General features: G+C 42.8%; 5 protein-coding genes across 7 annotated transcripts; 3 read left to right on the top strand and 2 right to left on the bottom strand.

The window, feature by feature from the left end:
- Window positions 1-897: 897 nt before the first annotated feature.
- LOC307079419 (THAP domain-containing protein 6-like) lies at window positions 898-4,082 on the bottom strand. Of its 2 annotated transcripts, XM_079741755.1 has the most exons (7): window positions 3,995-4,082; window positions 3,716-3,897; window positions 3,014-3,206; window positions 2,784-2,897; window positions 2,299-2,509; window positions 2,013-2,183; window positions 898-1,873 (listed from the first exon to the last, which is right to left on the bottom strand). In XM_079741755.1, exons 2-6 carry the CDS (start codon window positions 3,793-3,795, stop codon window positions 2,080-2,082), a joined length of 702 nt encoding a protein of 233 aa, XP_079597881.1. In that variant the 5' UTR covers window positions 3,796-3,897; window positions 3,995-4,082; the 3' UTR covers window positions 898-1,873; window positions 2,013-2,079. The 2 variants fall into 2 exon arrangements, with proteins under 2 accessions (XP_079597881.1, XP_079597882.1); XM_079741756.1 differs by lacking the exon at window positions 3,995-4,082 and having other exon boundaries at window positions 3,716-3,937.
- An 84-nt stretch (window positions 4,083-4,166) lies between these two features.
- LOC307079414 (uncharacterized protein) lies at window positions 4,167-7,292 on the top strand. The gene is made up of 2 exons (XM_079741749.1): window positions 4,167-4,322; window positions 4,958-7,292. The coding sequence occupies exon 2, from the start codon at window positions 4,972-4,974 to the stop codon at window positions 6,610-6,612; it is 1,641 nt and encodes a 546-aa protein (XP_079597875.1). The 5' UTR covers window positions 4,167-4,322; window positions 4,958-4,971; the 3' UTR covers window positions 6,613-7,292.
- Window positions 7,293-8,327: 1,035 nt separating this feature from the next.
- On the top strand, window positions 8,328-9,929 carry snrpg (small nuclear ribonucleoprotein polypeptide G). The gene is made up of 4 exons (XM_079741759.1): window positions 8,328-8,461; window positions 8,656-8,678; window positions 9,343-9,467; window positions 9,758-9,929. Exons 1-4 carry the CDS (start codon window positions 8,430-8,432, stop codon window positions 9,806-9,808), a joined length of 231 nt encoding a protein of 76 aa, XP_079597885.1. The 5' UTR covers window positions 8,328-8,429; the 3' UTR covers window positions 9,809-9,929.
- A 488-nt stretch (window positions 9,930-10,417) lies between these two features.
- plpbp (pyridoxal phosphate binding protein) lies at window positions 10,418-13,753 on the top strand. The gene is made up of 8 exons (XM_079741754.1): window positions 10,418-10,528; window positions 11,120-11,227; window positions 11,384-11,419; window positions 11,512-11,587; window positions 11,751-11,891; window positions 12,037-12,179; window positions 12,456-12,554; window positions 12,916-13,753. The coding sequence occupies exons 1-8, from the start codon at window positions 10,439-10,441 to the stop codon at window positions 13,081-13,083; spliced, it is 861 nt and encodes a 286-aa protein (XP_079597880.1). The 5' UTR covers window positions 10,418-10,438; the 3' UTR covers window positions 13,084-13,753.
- A 562-nt stretch (window positions 13,754-14,315) lies between these two features.
- Window positions 14,316-16,981, bottom strand: tmed4 (transmembrane p24 trafficking protein 4). Of its 2 annotated transcripts, none has more exons than XM_079741757.1 (5): window positions 16,757-16,981; window positions 16,233-16,333; window positions 15,996-16,121; window positions 15,523-15,669; window positions 14,316-15,419 (listed from the first exon to the last, which is right to left on the bottom strand). In XM_079741757.1, exons 1-5 carry the CDS (start codon window positions 16,911-16,913, stop codon window positions 15,270-15,272), a joined length of 681 nt encoding a protein of 226 aa, XP_079597883.1. In that variant the 5' UTR covers window positions 16,914-16,981; the 3' UTR covers window positions 14,316-15,269. The 2 variants fall into 2 exon arrangements, with proteins under 2 accessions (XP_079597883.1, XP_079597884.1); XM_079741758.1 differs by lacking the exon at window positions 16,757-16,981 and adding an exon at window positions 16,487-16,592.
- Window positions 16,982-17,105: the final 124 nt, after the last annotated feature.

The raw sequence follows: 17,105 nt of genomic DNA, 5'->3' as shown, positions 1-17,105 counted from the left end.
AAATAAGTCAAGTTCCCACAACGTCAAGTCGGTCACAGGTGCACTTCTCGTTGTTTGAACCATAAACATCCTATATCGTTGAAGGAGCATCGAAGGCTACTGCCTACTGGCGCTGACGAGGCCGCCATCTTGGAATGGTGATCCACTCCACTCTGTAATCCGTTTGGCAGGAGCAATGAACTGTCAGCGCATTTAATTAATCATACCTCACTGCATACCACTGATTTTCATGCGGTTTTTTGTCATACGTGTAGCTATAATAAAGGACACATGGTTTGGCGTGTTTAATTATTCATAGTTGGCTTAACAGTAATAGAATATTCTGATATGCTTTAAGTGACCAGACGTCCGAGATCAAAACTGGGAACATAATCCCAGAGAAGGGATAAAAAACGGTCAGCTATTTTTAAATTGAAGAGACAGTGTAACATATCCTGCATAAACAATGTATGAGTACATTAGATATGTATATATCTTAGGGACCTTATAGACTGTATCTCTGACTGTTGCTGCTGCAGCAGTTTATTCTGTCTTGACACTTTGTATTGATATTTTGTATTTACTTGTATTAACAACATTCTTTCCTTAAATGATTATGTTTTACAGTGATTGTTTTATATGTATTTTTTTTATTTATGACACCTTGGAAAAAAGCGTCTGCCAAATATTTAAACATATAAACACCTGTAAGTTTTTATATCTGCTAAAACCACTAATCTGTTTCACTGGATTCAGAATAAAATCAAATTCTGTCTTACCCAACAGTGTTAGTAGGCCTATTTGAATATTGTTACATGAATGACTTATTCATGGTCACAATTATACTGTTAAGAAAGTATTGTCTTATACTTTACCTAAAATGAGAATGCATCATAATACAAATCTGCTGGTGGAATGTTTATTTGTGGACGGATGGAATGGACTGGAGTTTGCAGGTGGGAATTGATACAGGAAAATGATCAGACCAGAACGAGTGAAGTTCAAAATACAATAGAAATTGGCCAGGGTAAATGCAGACTGACCAAATGTAGTTTATGCAAGGCAATGTGAATGTAAAAAATATCAAGGATCATACTCTGATCATGGCGAAACAAGACACCCCAACAAAGCACCATGCGATTTTGTTCATTCAAAGCAGTAATTGAATTTTCCATCACAACCATCGGTAATGTGTAATACAGTGTTTCCCCTAGATTTTTTTGGAGCAGTGGCAAAATGTACAGTCATCGGACAGAGTCAAAGTATCTGCTGAGACCAGATCATTGTGCAAATGTGCCTTGAACTTGGCAGAAACTTCTTTTTTTTTTCACAAATACGTATAGGGGAAACACTGTGTAATAACCGATTCTTGTAGACAATGGAGCAATAACTTGCACAACCCTAAAATACCTACCAATACCTACCATTTTGACACCTACATGGTCATACCATTTAGAAACATGTAGGACCTGAAACACACTGAATACAAGATAATTCCAACAGAAACAAAACTGAAGTAGTTAGGAGCAACTTCAAAATTAGAACATGCTCCTAACTGAAATACAATAAAAAGCAGCCAGGGTTAGCGTTAGGGTTAAAACCCGTGAAACTGTTTTGCATAGCTTCTTTCTCGTGCTTCCTTTTTTGAAGTTCAAGAGGCGAGTTTGGCAATGTGGTGCAACCTTAGCTTATGAAACACAGACACAACCAATGATAACAAGTCAGAATGGTGGCTGTCGATGCCAAGCTGTGTCTCCTCAATGTGTTCCCCAAGCAGAAATACATCCTCTGTTCCAATCTCCCCTCGGACGATGTGTAGGACTGTCGAAACCTTAGGAGCTTGAGCTTGCATTGTTGAAGCTTGGCGGATCACCCTCTCTGCAGCTCTCAGCACCTTGTAATAATAATAATAATAATAACAACAATAATACGTTATATTTACACAGTGCTCAAAGACACTTTACAGAGCAGAGAAAATAAGAAAAAAAGCAACTTTAATATTCAAAGACTAAAACAAGATAATAAAATCAAACCTTCACTGTGCCCAGTGATGGGATCACTAGGCCGCCGTTGTTTTTCAGGGTCAGAAGGAAGTTCTTGTCAAATGAAGATGGCACGGCATCTCTGACCAAGCTCCAAAGGCGCACAGCTGCAGTCCTGCGTGTACTCATGGCCCTGCTTTGCCATGGAGTCCATCTTAAGATCTGAAATGTTATGAGCAAAGATGAATGAGTCCCCTTCAGATAATAACCAAGGAGTTTAATAAAAGAGAGTAACAATAACATGTACATGAATTTCAAAGTGCTAAATTTGTCTTACCTGAGTAAAATGCAAGCTTCTCACTGAGCTCTTCATTAATGAGGTTCTTTTCCCTCAAATCCCCCAAAAGACCCTTTACTGTGGTCCTTGCCCTCTTTTCTCTGGACATGGCATTCTTCTTTTCTCGCTCCAGACTTTCCACTCTTGCCAAATGTTCATTGACTTTGGCCTTAACAGCGGTAGGAGAAGCAGGCAAGGCATAGCCATGATCCTAGTGGAAAGAGGGACGAACATGGTTTGAGTAATGTTTCACTAGACATGGTCCTAGTAGAAAGAAAGAGGGATGAACATGCTTTGAGTAATGTTTCACTTCACAAACATCACTTTGACACCACTAGTTTATGGCCTACATCCACATTCTTTCTTACAGTCATCAGCTATCAAAGCCAGTTATTTTTGAGTGCATTTAATATGAGTGGCAGCAAAACAAGTGAGATTTTAATATGTCTAGGAACATGTATGATGTTTAAAGTAGAAATACTCACATTATTAGGCTGAGGTTGTGGGTGGGAGGTTGTCATTTCTGGGGAATTCTTAGAGGCCACGGACAGGCTTTCTTCAGCTCTTCTGGAGGTAAACGTAGCCCTGCCCTTTACCAACTGAAATGAAGAAACATTATGCATAATACATAATACAATATATAAAAGGATGAGTTTGTTTGAAAATAGAATATTTACATTTATGAATGCTAATAGCCTAATGATGATACACCTACTTTTTGGAGGTGAACCGGGAAGCTGAAGAGGGATGGAATAACACCATCACGTAGTCTGACAATCTGACCGGTCCTGTCAAAATCCGCCTGCTTAAAATGTTGACTGCAGACAACTGAATAATCACTTGCAGTGAATCCTTCTCTCCTCAAAGCCACTTCCCACTTCTTCCTCACATCTTTGTCTTTGGGAAACCTTCAAAAGTGTCAGATGTAATCTAGGTCAGTGCTTATGGATTATGATTTATCAAGTCTCAGTTCATAGCCGGGTGAACACAGTAATCCCAAGATTACCCCATTCCAGGTGTCAGGTAAGTGTGGCAGGGCCTTTTCCTGTTTATCACACATTTTGTCCCACAAATTTCACGAAGGAGGGCTACACAAAAATGGGTTGGAATGCTAGACTAGCTATACTGTATAGCCAATGTCCATCTGATTGTCTAGTTAGTTAACATATATGAGCCCCCCAAGACAATCTGGACTGTGGTCCTAACTTTTACCCCTGTTGGCTTTTACAATCTTTATCTTTATCATTTATTTATTCAAGTATGCCTTTTTTTCATTTCATTGACAAGCAATTCTACTATGGTCATACTCTTGTTTATTAGCCTAGCTGGCTACGATTTCAGTACTATCGAAGACCAAAATACTGGTTATATTATTTTCACAAAATACAACCGATAGTACGGTAATGTTAAATCTTACTTGTGAAAAGTAATCCCCCGATTCCTATTGTCGACGGTCCGCTCATTTGAGCAGGAATACGCTGAACACCAGCCCGGCATCCTGTTTCTGCTGTCGACCCTGTGGCTGCCATGGACCTGCTCCCCGTTCCCCACTTCAAGATGGCGGCCGCATTTCTCGCGTCCCAGCAGCCAATGCTGCGTCTATGATATAAGATGTAGACTGATTTCTGACGTTTTTCATCCCAGGATGTATGCTGACGCATGGCAAACGAAGCCGCATGCCCCATCAAAAACAAACCTAATGTGTCGTTCAAGCGAACTTTCCGACGACGCGAAAATGTTTTCCCTATAATTTCCAGAGATGTGAACGCACCATGAGATCCGAAACTCCGACCGTTTTGAAGGCGTCAGAAGGTATAAACGACGTAGCGAGGTCTCGGGCTGATGACGTCATCGGAAGTAATCTCACGTCTTCATCGTCGCGAACACAAACTTTAGTTCAACCACAGTTTCGCTTTGCGGTCCTTTTCAAAGTAGATGGTCGCGATGAAACCCAAAGTGGAGCGGAGTCTCTTTTGAGGCCACCTCGTCGGGACACCTTCTGTCTGAGCGGTCGTAGTGCCGAGGTATGTTGTGGGTCGAGAGAGACTGAGCGTCTGTGTCCGGATGCTAACAGCAGGCTAAAGTTAGCAGACATGTTGACTTCCATGGAGCAGTGCGACGCCCCTCAGGCAGCTCTCTCACCACCGCATAGTGGAGGGCTTTCATTAGTCTGTTCCAGCGTGTTGCGGTGACTGCGACTGGATGCCACTCTCTTTAAGGTTAACCGGCCAGCACCCCGTCACTGATTTAAAATGTTTTGCCTGTATGTATGTCAAGTATGGTCCCAATTGCACTCCTGATCCTTTCTGGATGGGGGGATGCCCCACTCTGCGTTCCTTTTCAAGATTTCTTCCTTTCGTTTTTTCATCATCAGTCATAAATATACGGCCTGTTAAACCCTTTGAGACTGGACCTGTGATTAGGGGTATCCAAATAAAGTTTAGTTCAGTTGAATCTAGATATGTTTTTATCATTCAGCACTATCTCGCTGTAAAGACAAAGAAACAATGTCACACTAGCTTAATGGAGGAAAATATTATCTGAGTTAAATGTGTCAAATGATGGCACGTGAGGTTTTTTTGTGTGCGTTGTGTGTAATGACTCTGACGGTGCATCATGGTGTGATGAACAATTTAACCTTGTTTTCATGTATTTCTAGGTCTGTAAAGGAGCATGGATGGAGCCCCTTGCCGTTGGAACCCTACAACAGCACCAGAGTCCTTACACCGCTGCCGGCCTACCACGGGCACCCTGTCCCGGCTGGCTAAACTGGTAGCACACGCGGAACAAAACCCAGACAGTCCCTCTCGAAAGCAGCACCTTGCATGCCACTCCTTCTGTGGTCCAGAATGTGGCCAGGAATCCCCTAACATGACAGAACATTCGCTACATCAAGAGTCAAAACATGCGTTACCCAAGCCGCACAAATGTGTGTCCTGTGGGAATGAGTTCTCCCTTCTATCGTCATTACAGCTGCACATGTGTGCCACTTCGCCTGATGAACTGGGTTTGGCTCGTGCGGACGGAGCCTCTGATCCCGACGGTCTCCAGGGCAAGTCGCCTGGCCACCAACCTGGCTTTATGGACAGTGTCCGGTACGCTTGTGCCTCGTGCGGCAGAGGCTTCAGCCAGAAGCAGGCTCTTCTCCAGCATCAGCAGGCTGTTTGTAGGGAACCGTCTCTATTGGCTGGGGATGGTGCCAGCACCCCTCCCGCCGACTCACCCCAATCGGCTTCTGAGGCTGGCTCAAGCCAGTCTGATAGTTCAGAGCCTCCAGTAAATCGCACACAAGTCCAATGCTTATTCTGTCCCAGAAAAGCACGCTCGGGAGCTGGAATTCATTGCCATATGCGGACATGCCATCCAGCGGAGAGGCGGGCTTTTCTCAAGCATCAGCAGGCTGGTTGTAGTGAACCATTCGTATTTCCTCGGGTTGGGGCCAGCACCCCTCCCGCCGTCGCCGATGCCCAATGTTTATTCTGTCCCAGAACTTCCCGCACAGGAGCTGGACTTCATTGCCATATGCGGAAATGCCACGCAGCAGAGCTCTTGGCGTCTGAACAACAAAGGGTAAGGTGCCGTGCCAGGAAGTTGCCGAAGCTGCTGAGTTGCCGCTCTTGTGAAATGGTCTTCAAGAGTACAGCCATGTTGTACCTGCACAGGAAGGAGGCGCACAGCAGGGAGACGGCCCCAAGGAGCGAGAGAATTCCGGTCATTCCCAAACGTCGGAAGCAGGAGACGTATCCATGTCAGGTCTGCGGTAGAGTCTTCCTGCATCACCTGTCTCTTAGGGCCCATTCCAAACAGCACTCAGCTTCTGATGTCACTGCCATCCCCAAGCAGGGCCACTCTGCCGAGGCCAATGCCAGACAATCCAAATACACTGAAAGGCAACCAAAAAATCTCCACAATGCACTTTTGACTAAAGGAAAATCTGGAAGGAAAGCTGAGACATTGGATGAGGAGACGGCTCTGAGGAGCTCAAGGAATGGGTGTAAGGTAGAAGAGGAGGTGGAGAGTGACTTCCCGTGTCCCTCGTGTGCCAAGGTTTTTTCCCTCCAGTCAGAGCTCAGAAACCACGCAGAGCTTCATCAGTCAACCGCACACTGGCGACAGTGCAGTGTTTGCCTTCAGGAGATGGACACTTCTAAAGGGTTAGGCTCCAAGAAACGTAGGCTTTACCATTGTGTTCCCTGTCAGCAGACCTTCCCGGCGTTAGACACCTTTCTGAAACATTGTCAGGACCACCTACGGGTCAGGGTGGAGGAGGACCATATTGCTGAGGCTTTTGGTTTCCATAGCAGCAAGAACTGAGATTAATAGACCGTCATTGTCACTTTAGCGAGCCATGTTGACTTAGGTTTTGGTTTGAATTTAAAAAGCCACAAAAGCTGAAACAATTCCTCATTCAGTACCTGAATAGTCAGTCCACTGTTAGTATCACGCTGATTGGTTGAATGTATTATCAATAGATGCCAATGCCTAAATAGTCTGTTTTTAACAATTGAATGGTAGGTCAGGCAGGTTTGTTCCACTCTGAATGAAAATCATAAAACATTTTCCTATGGATTTGATTAGACTCTAAATTTCCCATGTCATCCCATGTCATATGAACATTTTGTTAATAAAATGTGTTACCTTAAGGTAACAGATGTAGTTATTTTACTTTTGGTGGATCTGTCATGGTAAACGCATGTCATTAGATATAATTGAACTCTGACTCCATTTGTTTGCTATTCTCATTTAAATTCAACCAAATTAACATTTTGTGAACCGTATGTATTTTTTTTTTTTTACAATTTACATTCCCTTACATGGTCCTCGCAGATGGGTCATTTAATCCTGTCCGCTGACCTAGATATGGTGTCTTAGTTCTCACCATGAAAATGGCTACAGTCACAGGCCTCCAGTTAATTGGTTATTGTTTTGGAATTACCAGTATTGGCATTGATTGTTTTTGCATTGTACAAAACCTTCTATCAAACGGATTAAAACCTTTTGTAAATGGTTGTGCTCGTTTCAAAATATTAACTAATGTTCTCTTTTTTTGTTTACCTTTTTTGTAGGGAAATCAATTTATCATTTTGTGAGTAGGGAGCCCTCAAAAATCGGGAACTCTAACCCTAGAACAGGTTCTGGTTCTCCATTGCTGTGTTAACACTTCTGAGCTCTGGCCAAAGGACTGCAATTTTATTCGCAAAAATAACCAACATTCCGGCCTGTAATGGGGTTATAATGTGCCATCCACACAATGATACACGTTCATGGAGAATTAGTGAATAAAAGCCCTCATGTTCCCCACCCCGGACCAGCCGGTGGCGCTGTGGTGCAGCGCTGCTTTAACATAGATTCTACTCCGGTTCAGAGCTGTCAGAGCCATAGAGAGAGACTTATATCCAGCCCCTACAGAAAAACGCGATTATGCGATCACATAATTCAACGCATAATCAGCCAAAGTCATAATATTCATGCGGGGGCCACATTTTTTCAAATATGCCGCACTTTCACTGCATTAATTGTCAATTTCCTCACAAAATATGCGGGGCTTGCATGATTTCATAATCCCCGCATTTTCGTGGCAAAAAAGTCACATATAGCTTAGCAGAAAGTTGAAAAATGTTGCGTTTACTTCACACAAGAGCACCCCTTTCCCCCTGTTGCCATGGGAACGTTATGAAGTGACGTAATTACGCGACGCGAACGTCATCGAAAAGCTGCATTTTTCGCAAGCTCCCGCATTTTTTCGCAAGTTCCCGCAATTTCATTGCATAAAATTGCATAAATATGCCGCATATTTCATCGCATTTTTTAAGAAAACGTGCCGCATAATCAAGGATTTTTGGCCGCAACAATCACAAAAAAAAGCCGCATTTTTCTGGAGGGACTGTATATCTATCACTAGAGCTGTGATATCTATCGCTCTGCTCCGCTCCAGCGGGGGCGCTGTGGTGAATCGCCGTTCTAATATGATGGGGGATGGGAAGGCAGCGTTGCCAGATTGGGCTGGATTTCCCGCCCAATCTGGCAACCCTTGAGGAAGCGCGCCGCTCACATCCGCACGCCTTCCACGACTCTTAAAACGAAGAGCGGACGAAACTAGTGTCTGTCTTAACTCGTAAATAAAGGTCAAAATGAGCAAAGCGCACCCACCAGAGCTGAAGAAGTAAGTATTTCCATTTTGAGTTGTGGGCTGTGTTGATTGGAGTGTGTTCCTTGATTGTGATCACTTTGTTACAGAGATGAATGGAGCTAGCTAATGTAGCTACTGCTAACCCACCTGGCCTGGAGCAAACATGGATAAAACATTGTCTAGTATTGAGTTTCGCACCCCTCTAAAATGTGTTTTATTCGTCTTAGGTTCATGGACAAGAAGCTTTCATGTGAGTACAAGATCCTGAACGTAGATGTGATTCCTGAGCAGTAGCAGGATTCCTGACTGTCCTAACAAAACTCTTAATTAAGATCTGGGAATATAAGATCCAGGCAGATTAATTGTTTTATCAATAATATAATCAATTCTCTACCCCCTCGGCATACATTAGGGTTGGGCGGTCGCCTCTATTTTTCATATTGCGCTGCAGCTTTATTTATATTGTGTTTCGGCGCATGCGCACATTTGTCCAAGCGGGACATCAATATCTGTTAAACGCGTCTTACTAGTAATATTTATAGTATATAGTTTTACTAGTAATATGTTGAAGGGAGGTTGTACGCTATTCAAAATCTAGTAAAAAAATAAAAATGTCGATCATCCCTTCAATTATAATAATAACGATCAGTATATGATTTGATCTCAAATTGGCACATGCCTAGAATTAAACACCAGTAAGTGTAACTTTTGAGACTTGGCTTAAATCATATGAATTTTAAAAATATGGACATTTTTAGTGGTAAAAAAAAATGTATTTCCACACAAACGTTTTTTTCTGACATGCAGGACTTTGAGTAACATGTTATATTGGATATATATTGGATTCAACATTTTGGGACAGGCAAGTTTTGAATGTGGGTAGCCTTCACACTTCGTCCTCCTGCGCCTCACAGTGAAGCTGAACGGAGGCAGGCATGTCCAAGGCATCCTGCGCGGATTCGACCCCTTCATGAACCTGGTGATGGATGACTGCCTGGAGATGGGTCCCGGAGGCCTACAGAACGGCATTGGCATGGTGGTCAGTATCTGGACAGGATTACCAAAGGAAACCATTACCATAGCATCAATCACCAGAGTCTGCCTTTTAACACTGTCGCGGATTATTTAGGAATTATTCTATTTTAGCCTGTATGCTTGGCAGGAGGGCTGAATGTGTTTGGATATATATGTACCAAAGGGCAAATGAAAGTAACTTTATGGAAGAAAAAACTGTCTGTGCTCTTCTGGTCATTTTGGCCCAGGCTCTTCTTGGATCACAAAGCGAGTTTGATGTAGCTTCTGCTTTAGGATTGACTGTTGTTTCCGCAGGTGATCAGAGGAAACAGTATCATTATGGTGGAGGCGTTGGAGCGAGTATGAGAACACCGGGAGAAGAGAACCATTCCCCTCAGCCCAATTTTTTGTTGAATTTTTTTTTTTTGGTCAATATTCTTTGAAATACTTCTGATTTTGTTATCTTGCTAATAAAAATGTTTCTGTATTTGTTGAATCTTTAATGGATTTGGTTTACTGGAATGCAATAGCAAATCATTATTTATTTTTTAGATGGACCTCTTCTAAGAAATCTCTTCATTGGTTCTAAAGGACACCTTGTGTAAAGCCTCACTATTATCCACTATTATCACTATCTTGTGTAGTGGATGCATTGTACATGCCATATCAACAGGCTGTTTTTATTCATTGGGTATTATAACTGTCTTGGGAGACCCATAACTATATATATATAATTATAATGAATAAAGGTAATGGTATTTTGAGCTAGGAAGGGAAGCGTGGCTTAGTGCGGCCCGATTATTTGATGCCTATATCACCACATTTCTCAAATCCAACCCTCGGGACCTGGAATCAGTGAAATAGCGTTAACACGCGTCAGGTGGCGCTAACGGACTCCCATGCACGTCTTTTTTTGGGAGAGACTTTTACTTTGAAAGTTTGCTGACGTCACGGCCTGCTTGCCCGTCACGCACACTCCTCGGTGTGTTGGACGGTATGTGGAGAGTAGGCATGTCGGAGGAGATAGGCAAGGCGCTCCAATCGGCGGTGGACCGGGTGAACCAGGCGGTGGCACGGCGGTCAAAGGTACGCTTAGGACGGATCGTTGTATGTAGAAGGGATTGAGTGTTTGGGTGTTGAGGGGAGCAGACTTGGGGGAGCACGACTGGTTATGTAAGGCTGGAAGCCACCTTTGGAAGGAGCAGTCCCTCAGCGTTTGCACGTCACTCATCGTGCTGCAGGTTAACGCTTTAACTCAATGGGCTGGCGTGTAGATTGTGCGTTTCGGGAGCACATGTATGCACGAATCGTTATACATCTGGTCCAATTAAGTTGGAAATTCTCTTCGTGAACTTGCTGGATGTAGGATTAACAATTATGTGCTTCGTGTTTTTATTCGAGGTCTATTTAACCACCACCCCCCCTTCACCCGAACCAAAAGTAAACACAATAGCTTGCTTTGAAATCAAATCCACACAGGTCAACGTGCTTAACCGTCCGTGTAACCTATACATCAGTGGCTTCTTCCTAAGCCGCGATCGACCTTTAACGGCAGTGACTCACTTACCTCCAAGTGCCAAATGATGTCAGCTGGCACACTGCATGGTGTGATGTCTTCTCATACTGGCACCCGTGCTCGGTTTTACATCTCTTGATGTCCATGTGTTCTTCAACCAGGCGTTGCCAGCCTTGCCACCCCGCCTGGTGGCTGTCAGCAAGACGAAGCCTCCCGAGATGGTGATAGAGGCTTACAAACAAGGTCAACGTAACTTTGGAGAAAACTATGTGAGCATTGAACACTTTTAGTTGCAGTCACTGCCAGATACATCAACAAATGGTTCGAATCTAAATCAAGTCATATCATACTGCACCTGTCTTCCCTGTAGTTATCAAACGAATTATTGAATAAACACTAATAGCAGCCATTTGACTCCATGCCAGGTCAATGAACTTGTGGATAAAGCTTCAAACACAGAGGTTTGTATATAAATATTATCTAAGGCCTATTTCTTTTATCACCTTGACTATAAAAAGTGCTCTAAACAGGACTTATCTTCCCCCTGTAACAGATTTTAGAATCTTGTCCAGAAATCGAGTGGCATTTTATTGGCCATTTACAGAAGAACAATGTCAACAAACTTTTAGGTGAGCAGACACAGACTAAACCCTGCCCAGGGATATATGGGTACAGAAGATTGCAAGGGCTATGTCCTTTCCTCGGCACAATAAGGTGCTACGGCAGTGACGTAAAGAAAGATGTATTCCAAAATTGTATTCCAAAATCAATACAATGATTGACCTCCACCAGGGGTTCCCCATCTGTTCATGGTGGAGACAGTGGACTCTGCCAAGCTGGCAGACAAGGTGAACAGCTCCTGGCAGCGTCTCAGAGCCGCCAGCTCGCAGAGGTTAAGGATTATGCTGCAGATCAACACTAGCGGAGAGCAGAGTCAGTCTTACTACTTTATTTTATTACCACAACAATCCTAATGCTTTATCTCTAAATGAGACCCAAAAAGGTTTTATATGGTCATCAAAAAAGCACTTTAATAACTTGACCTAATCTAAATGCCAGTATTGCCTTTGTTCTCCAGGTAAACATGGGCTGCCCCCAGAGGAAACGGTCAACACGGTGAAACACATAGTGTCTCAGTGCACTGCATTGCACTTCTCTGGACTCATGACTATTGGCCGCTCTGGCTTTGATGTCAGTCAAGCTCAAAACCCAGACTTTCAGGTGATTGATCCCATTTGGCTGAACATTGATTATAAAATTGCATATTACAATTAATCCATAGCACCCTTTCATTGATAATACAGTCCTAACCCATAGCCTGTATGAATATGATCACTGGACTGCCGATGTGGTCAGAACTAGCTTTAATTTTAGGGCTTCTGGTATGTGATCGCTATGTATTGCGGGTATTGATTACCTCATCCAAAAGCATCAAAATCCGGTATAAAATAGTATTCAATACCTGTACTCTAAATCTCAATGATTTTCTGTAAATAGATGCTGCTGAGTCAAAGGAAGAAGGTGTGTGACAATCTGAACCTGCCTATGGAGGATGTAGAGCTCAGTATGGGAATGTCAAATGATTTTGAACACGCGGTGAGCAGCATTCATATTTCAAATGTAGCGTACTATATGATATCATGTGTGACTCGGGTTGTATCTGTGTAGAGGGTTATAAACTGACTATACTTGTAATGACCGGGTCATTACATACCATCATAAATACATATGATGCTATGTTATTACCCACTCTGAGTTGCAACCCAAAAAATTGCAATCCTTAGTTTGGAGTATTTTGGTCACGCCTCTTTATTCATACGGTAAAGGGGTTGAACAAAGTACTCCAAACGGAGGATTGCAATACACTTCAACGTTTCTAGCTATCCTAGTGTTCTTTGTTCTTTCACATATTGTCCAACTTTGACTAAATATACCATTTTATTTTTCTGTGATGAAGATTGAGGTGGGCGCAACTAACGTGCGGGTGGGAAGCTTAATCTTCGGCAACAGGGATTACCCAAACAGCGCGGCCAACACCCCCAGCCCGAGTCCAGAGAAGAAGTCTAAGGTCCTGACAGAGGAGGCGGCCAAAAAGATGGAGCACCTCACCGTGTCCGAACACTGAAAGAACCAACCATTAGGTCTTCCTCCTACCTCCCTTTAAAGAGATAACACTCTTCACATGCATATACACTGAACTGAGAAGAGGAGCACGATATTTTAATCTGCAAAGCCAAGTTTGGAACACATTAAGTCATCTCAAAGTGTATTTCCGCCATCATTTTGAATTATTTGTGTGTACTTTTGTTCTATTGACCACCTAGAGTGATGCATAAGAAATCTTGCTGATTTTTTTAAATCTTTTTTGAAATTGGTAATCTCTTATACTAGGCGCTAAAATAAAAAAAAAAACAGGTGTTCTTACTTAATAGTAGACACCATGACAGCAGAAATACTGGCTACAAGGCAGGTGACTTAACTTCTGATTTGCCATATGACTGAAAACATTGAGTTTAACAAATTACGTATCGTGTAAAAAGTTTAATATGTGCTTTAAGGATGAAATGTTTTCTACTAATTTCTTCAACCCTCCGATGTGACAGTGCTGAATTGTGCTTGACTGTGTACATTAACCCCCCCCCCCCACGAGGTCTTGAGTGCCGCTCTGTAAGATGTACTTTTTTGTGCTACAGAAGAAAGAAACTTGGTTAAATAAAATAATTATCCCTTTATAAGGACAGACGGCATTGTGGGTCAATTATATTGTTTTGTATGTTGTGTGTGCGCGTGGTGAAATTTTATTCTTGATATCCAAATTTACAATAATAAACCTAATGCAGAAATGGTGTTTCCAGTTTCTGCATGGTTGGTGTTCTTGTGTATAATCCAGTGAGAGAGTATCTGGGTGATAATTAAATCCATGAAAAGCAAGGTATACAAGAACTAAGCAATGTCAAGAACTTATGTCATATAGGTACTGATTTTTACAGAGTATCCCATCCCTTAACCAATGGGGGTGCTGGCAAAAGGGAACGGATATACATATGCCATTTGTTGGACATTTATCTTTAGTGCTTTCCGCCATTAGTGCATTTCTTCCCAAGCATATGCCGTGGGGCTTGAGCCCTACCCAGCCAGCTGAATGTACCATAGGTCCAAGATGGCCCTTACCTCCTCTATCTGCTCCGAGGCCTCCTCCCAGTTGGTTCAGTAACTAATCAGCCAGTGTTTTACTTGCTTGGAAACCTTCGGGACGTTCCTGTCTTGTATAAAGGCTGTCATTGAACTTATCTTGATCTATATGACAATGTGGAACAAAAAGCCCATTCGCAAAACAGATCTTTATTAAATGCATGATTATATTCAGTTATGTAAGACAGCTTAGTCAAGACTAAAGAGTGTGAGCTAATTGCGTGCCAAAATGCAATATTAAATTCAATTTGAGAATCAGAAATGGCATTACATACTTCAGATCACAAATGCAGTTATAAAAATGCAATGCTTTTACAAATGCTTTGCCTCATAAATAAGATAAAAACCTCCATTACTGAACCGTAAGATTGATGTTACCAATGTAGTGCATAGGTCATAACTGACGCTCTGACACTGATAAAGCCAGAGGCTTGTTCACACCCCCTTCAAGAAGAAAAGAATACTTTTGACGTATATACCTTCGACCCATTATTTACAAATTAAATTTGGTTTCGGTTTACTAGTATCGCAAACAGTATCTATAGAGCCATCTGGATTCAGATTCTACCTAGAAACTAAACAATAGGCAACAACTGTCTAGAATAAGGCAACCTAAAACAGGACACAATTTAAGCTGAATGGAATAGATTGGATTATTATATAAACATAAGAAAAATGATGTATGCGTTTCCCTATTAGAAGATGCCCCCTATTTATTGTCCATAATAGCCAAACAGATTTTCTTCATTCCTGCATGAACATGGCTGATGATATGATAATGATATTTTACTAACACTGATTACCATCTTGGATCATTTTTTTTACAGGAGAAGTAAAATGGTGGGTCAGACGCAACAGAGGAAACAATTGAAGCAAATCAATGTAAAACTGCTTAATGACACGCTAAATAAATAAACAACAACGACGCCTGGGTTAACTGATAGTAGTTTGAAATGCTCCGGCCTTCTTAATGTCTGTCTGTGTTCTTGTTATGGCTGGACCTCCCTCTGTTTGCACGGTGTTTTCTGCCCAGTGTGGTGAGTTACTCTTCCCACGTTGGTCGGACAAGTCTCTGGAGGCTCTTCAAGCCACGTTGTGACGCCTTCTGAGAGCCTGAGGTCAGACCAGCTTCTTGGCCTCGAAGAAGCTCTTCAGGTGCTTCATCTGCCAGATGCCGGTGACGATGAGGATGAGCGTCTGGGCGATGGACCACCAGAGGACCCGCTGGTTGGTGCTCTCGCTGGTCATGCGGAAGCGCTCCTCTCGATACTGTGGTCAGCCGAGCACAGACAGACACACAGACGGTGACGCTAAGAGGCGGATGACAGAATAGGTGGCCGATTGGCTTTTAGGAAAAGGATCTTACGCTTACCCGCTGATAGTTTTGCTCCTTCTGAATTTGTTCGACTTGATCTAGAAGTTGTCGAACTCTCAGTTGTAATTCAGTGAGTTTGTCTTTAGCTGCAATCTCGGGGTAGTTGTTCGTATGTTCTCCCACCTGAATGTCCAAATGCACTCTCTGAAACACAACAGATTAAAGTCAGTCAAGTCTTCAAGTCTTTCCAATTACATGTTCCTGAAAGATATTGCAAGGAAATGTTAGTGTTATTAGAGTGTATGCTGAAAAGAACATTAACTTGTTTTTGTGATTGATAGGTATGAAATGATCTGCTAAATGGCGTATGCCTTGTATGCTCACAGACAAACGACTATGTATTAACAACATCTGTAATTTTGCAAACACAACGAGTGAAGTACAGTTAAGCACGATGATGATCATATAATTGTAAAGGCTTTGAGGGACCCATGTGCAAAGAAAACAGGCTTTGAGGCTGTGGATATTACCAGTTTTCCACCTGCAAACAGGGCCATTTTGGTTGAGTTAGAGTGCAGACAGATTTGGTGTTCTCCAGGAGTATGGGATGTGAAGGTAAACCTTCCCTCAGACCCATACTGACGGGAAAGAATAATCTAGAAGAAAATAACGACTTTCTTAATACTTTAATACTTTTCTTGATTTTTTTTTAATAATAAAGTTTAAAATAATTTCTTCATGGGCAATGTTTTCTGCTTTCTTCTTACCTTGGTATCTGGATCCTTAATCTCCACATGCATTCCTAGTCCCGGGGTGGCTGGTAGGAAGGAGTTGGCTTGCTTGTCCCACAGCTGGGTTCTGTACTTCCCTGACCACCAAATAAAGGAACACACGCATGTGAGACCATATAAGGTCGGACTCAAGCAAGACAATTTAGTTGACTTCAGAGAAAAGTGAGGAATTTATAAATAATATCACACTATTTGGTTAGACCTGTACAAGTTACACCCTAATTACTAACCAAATGTTGCAGTCCAAAACCCTTCTTCAACGAGTAGATACAATGTGTAAATCAATGTCGCCATCGTCCAGGCTACATTAAAACGTAGTCATGTTGGGAGTAACAGCGCAAAACCAAAACCAAAACCCATGTATTGCACCTGCACGACATGATGCGTGATATGGGCGGTACACAATGGACCACTAGGCACCGAGGCAGGCCTGTCTATTGATGGGAACCTGCTTGTGCCTAGCTAGCTGCTAGTGTCAGCAAACAACACACATCACTTACCAATGACCATAGTCTCGTCGGGGATCTCTTCGATGAAGCATTTCTTCTCTGTTTCTCCTATGTGGAAATAGAGAGCATATCCAGGGAGAATCCAGGCGAAGGCGAGGACGATCCCGGCGGCGGAGAGCATCATGTAGCCTCCTTGTCTCATCAGCATCGGCGGAGGACTGGCCGCCGCTGCGAGGCCGTGACGTCACGGCAACGCAGCCGCGGTATTCTGCCACTCTTCGCTACCTACTATCATGCCGCCTTCGAAGCAGCTCGGAGGTTCGGAAGTTCTCACGTGTCTTTACGTGAACCTTCCCTTCTTCCGAAATAAGAGCGTCCAGGAAACGCCCCTTAGAAGTTC

Source organism: Pollachius pollachius, assembly GCF_949987615.1.
Source record: "Pollachius pollachius genome assembly, chromosome: 8".
NCBI classification, from domain to species: domain Eukaryota; kingdom Metazoa; phylum Chordata; class Actinopteri; order Gadiformes; family Gadidae; genus Pollachius; species Pollachius pollachius.
This window is presented reverse-complemented; position numbering and strand designations above follow the sequence as displayed.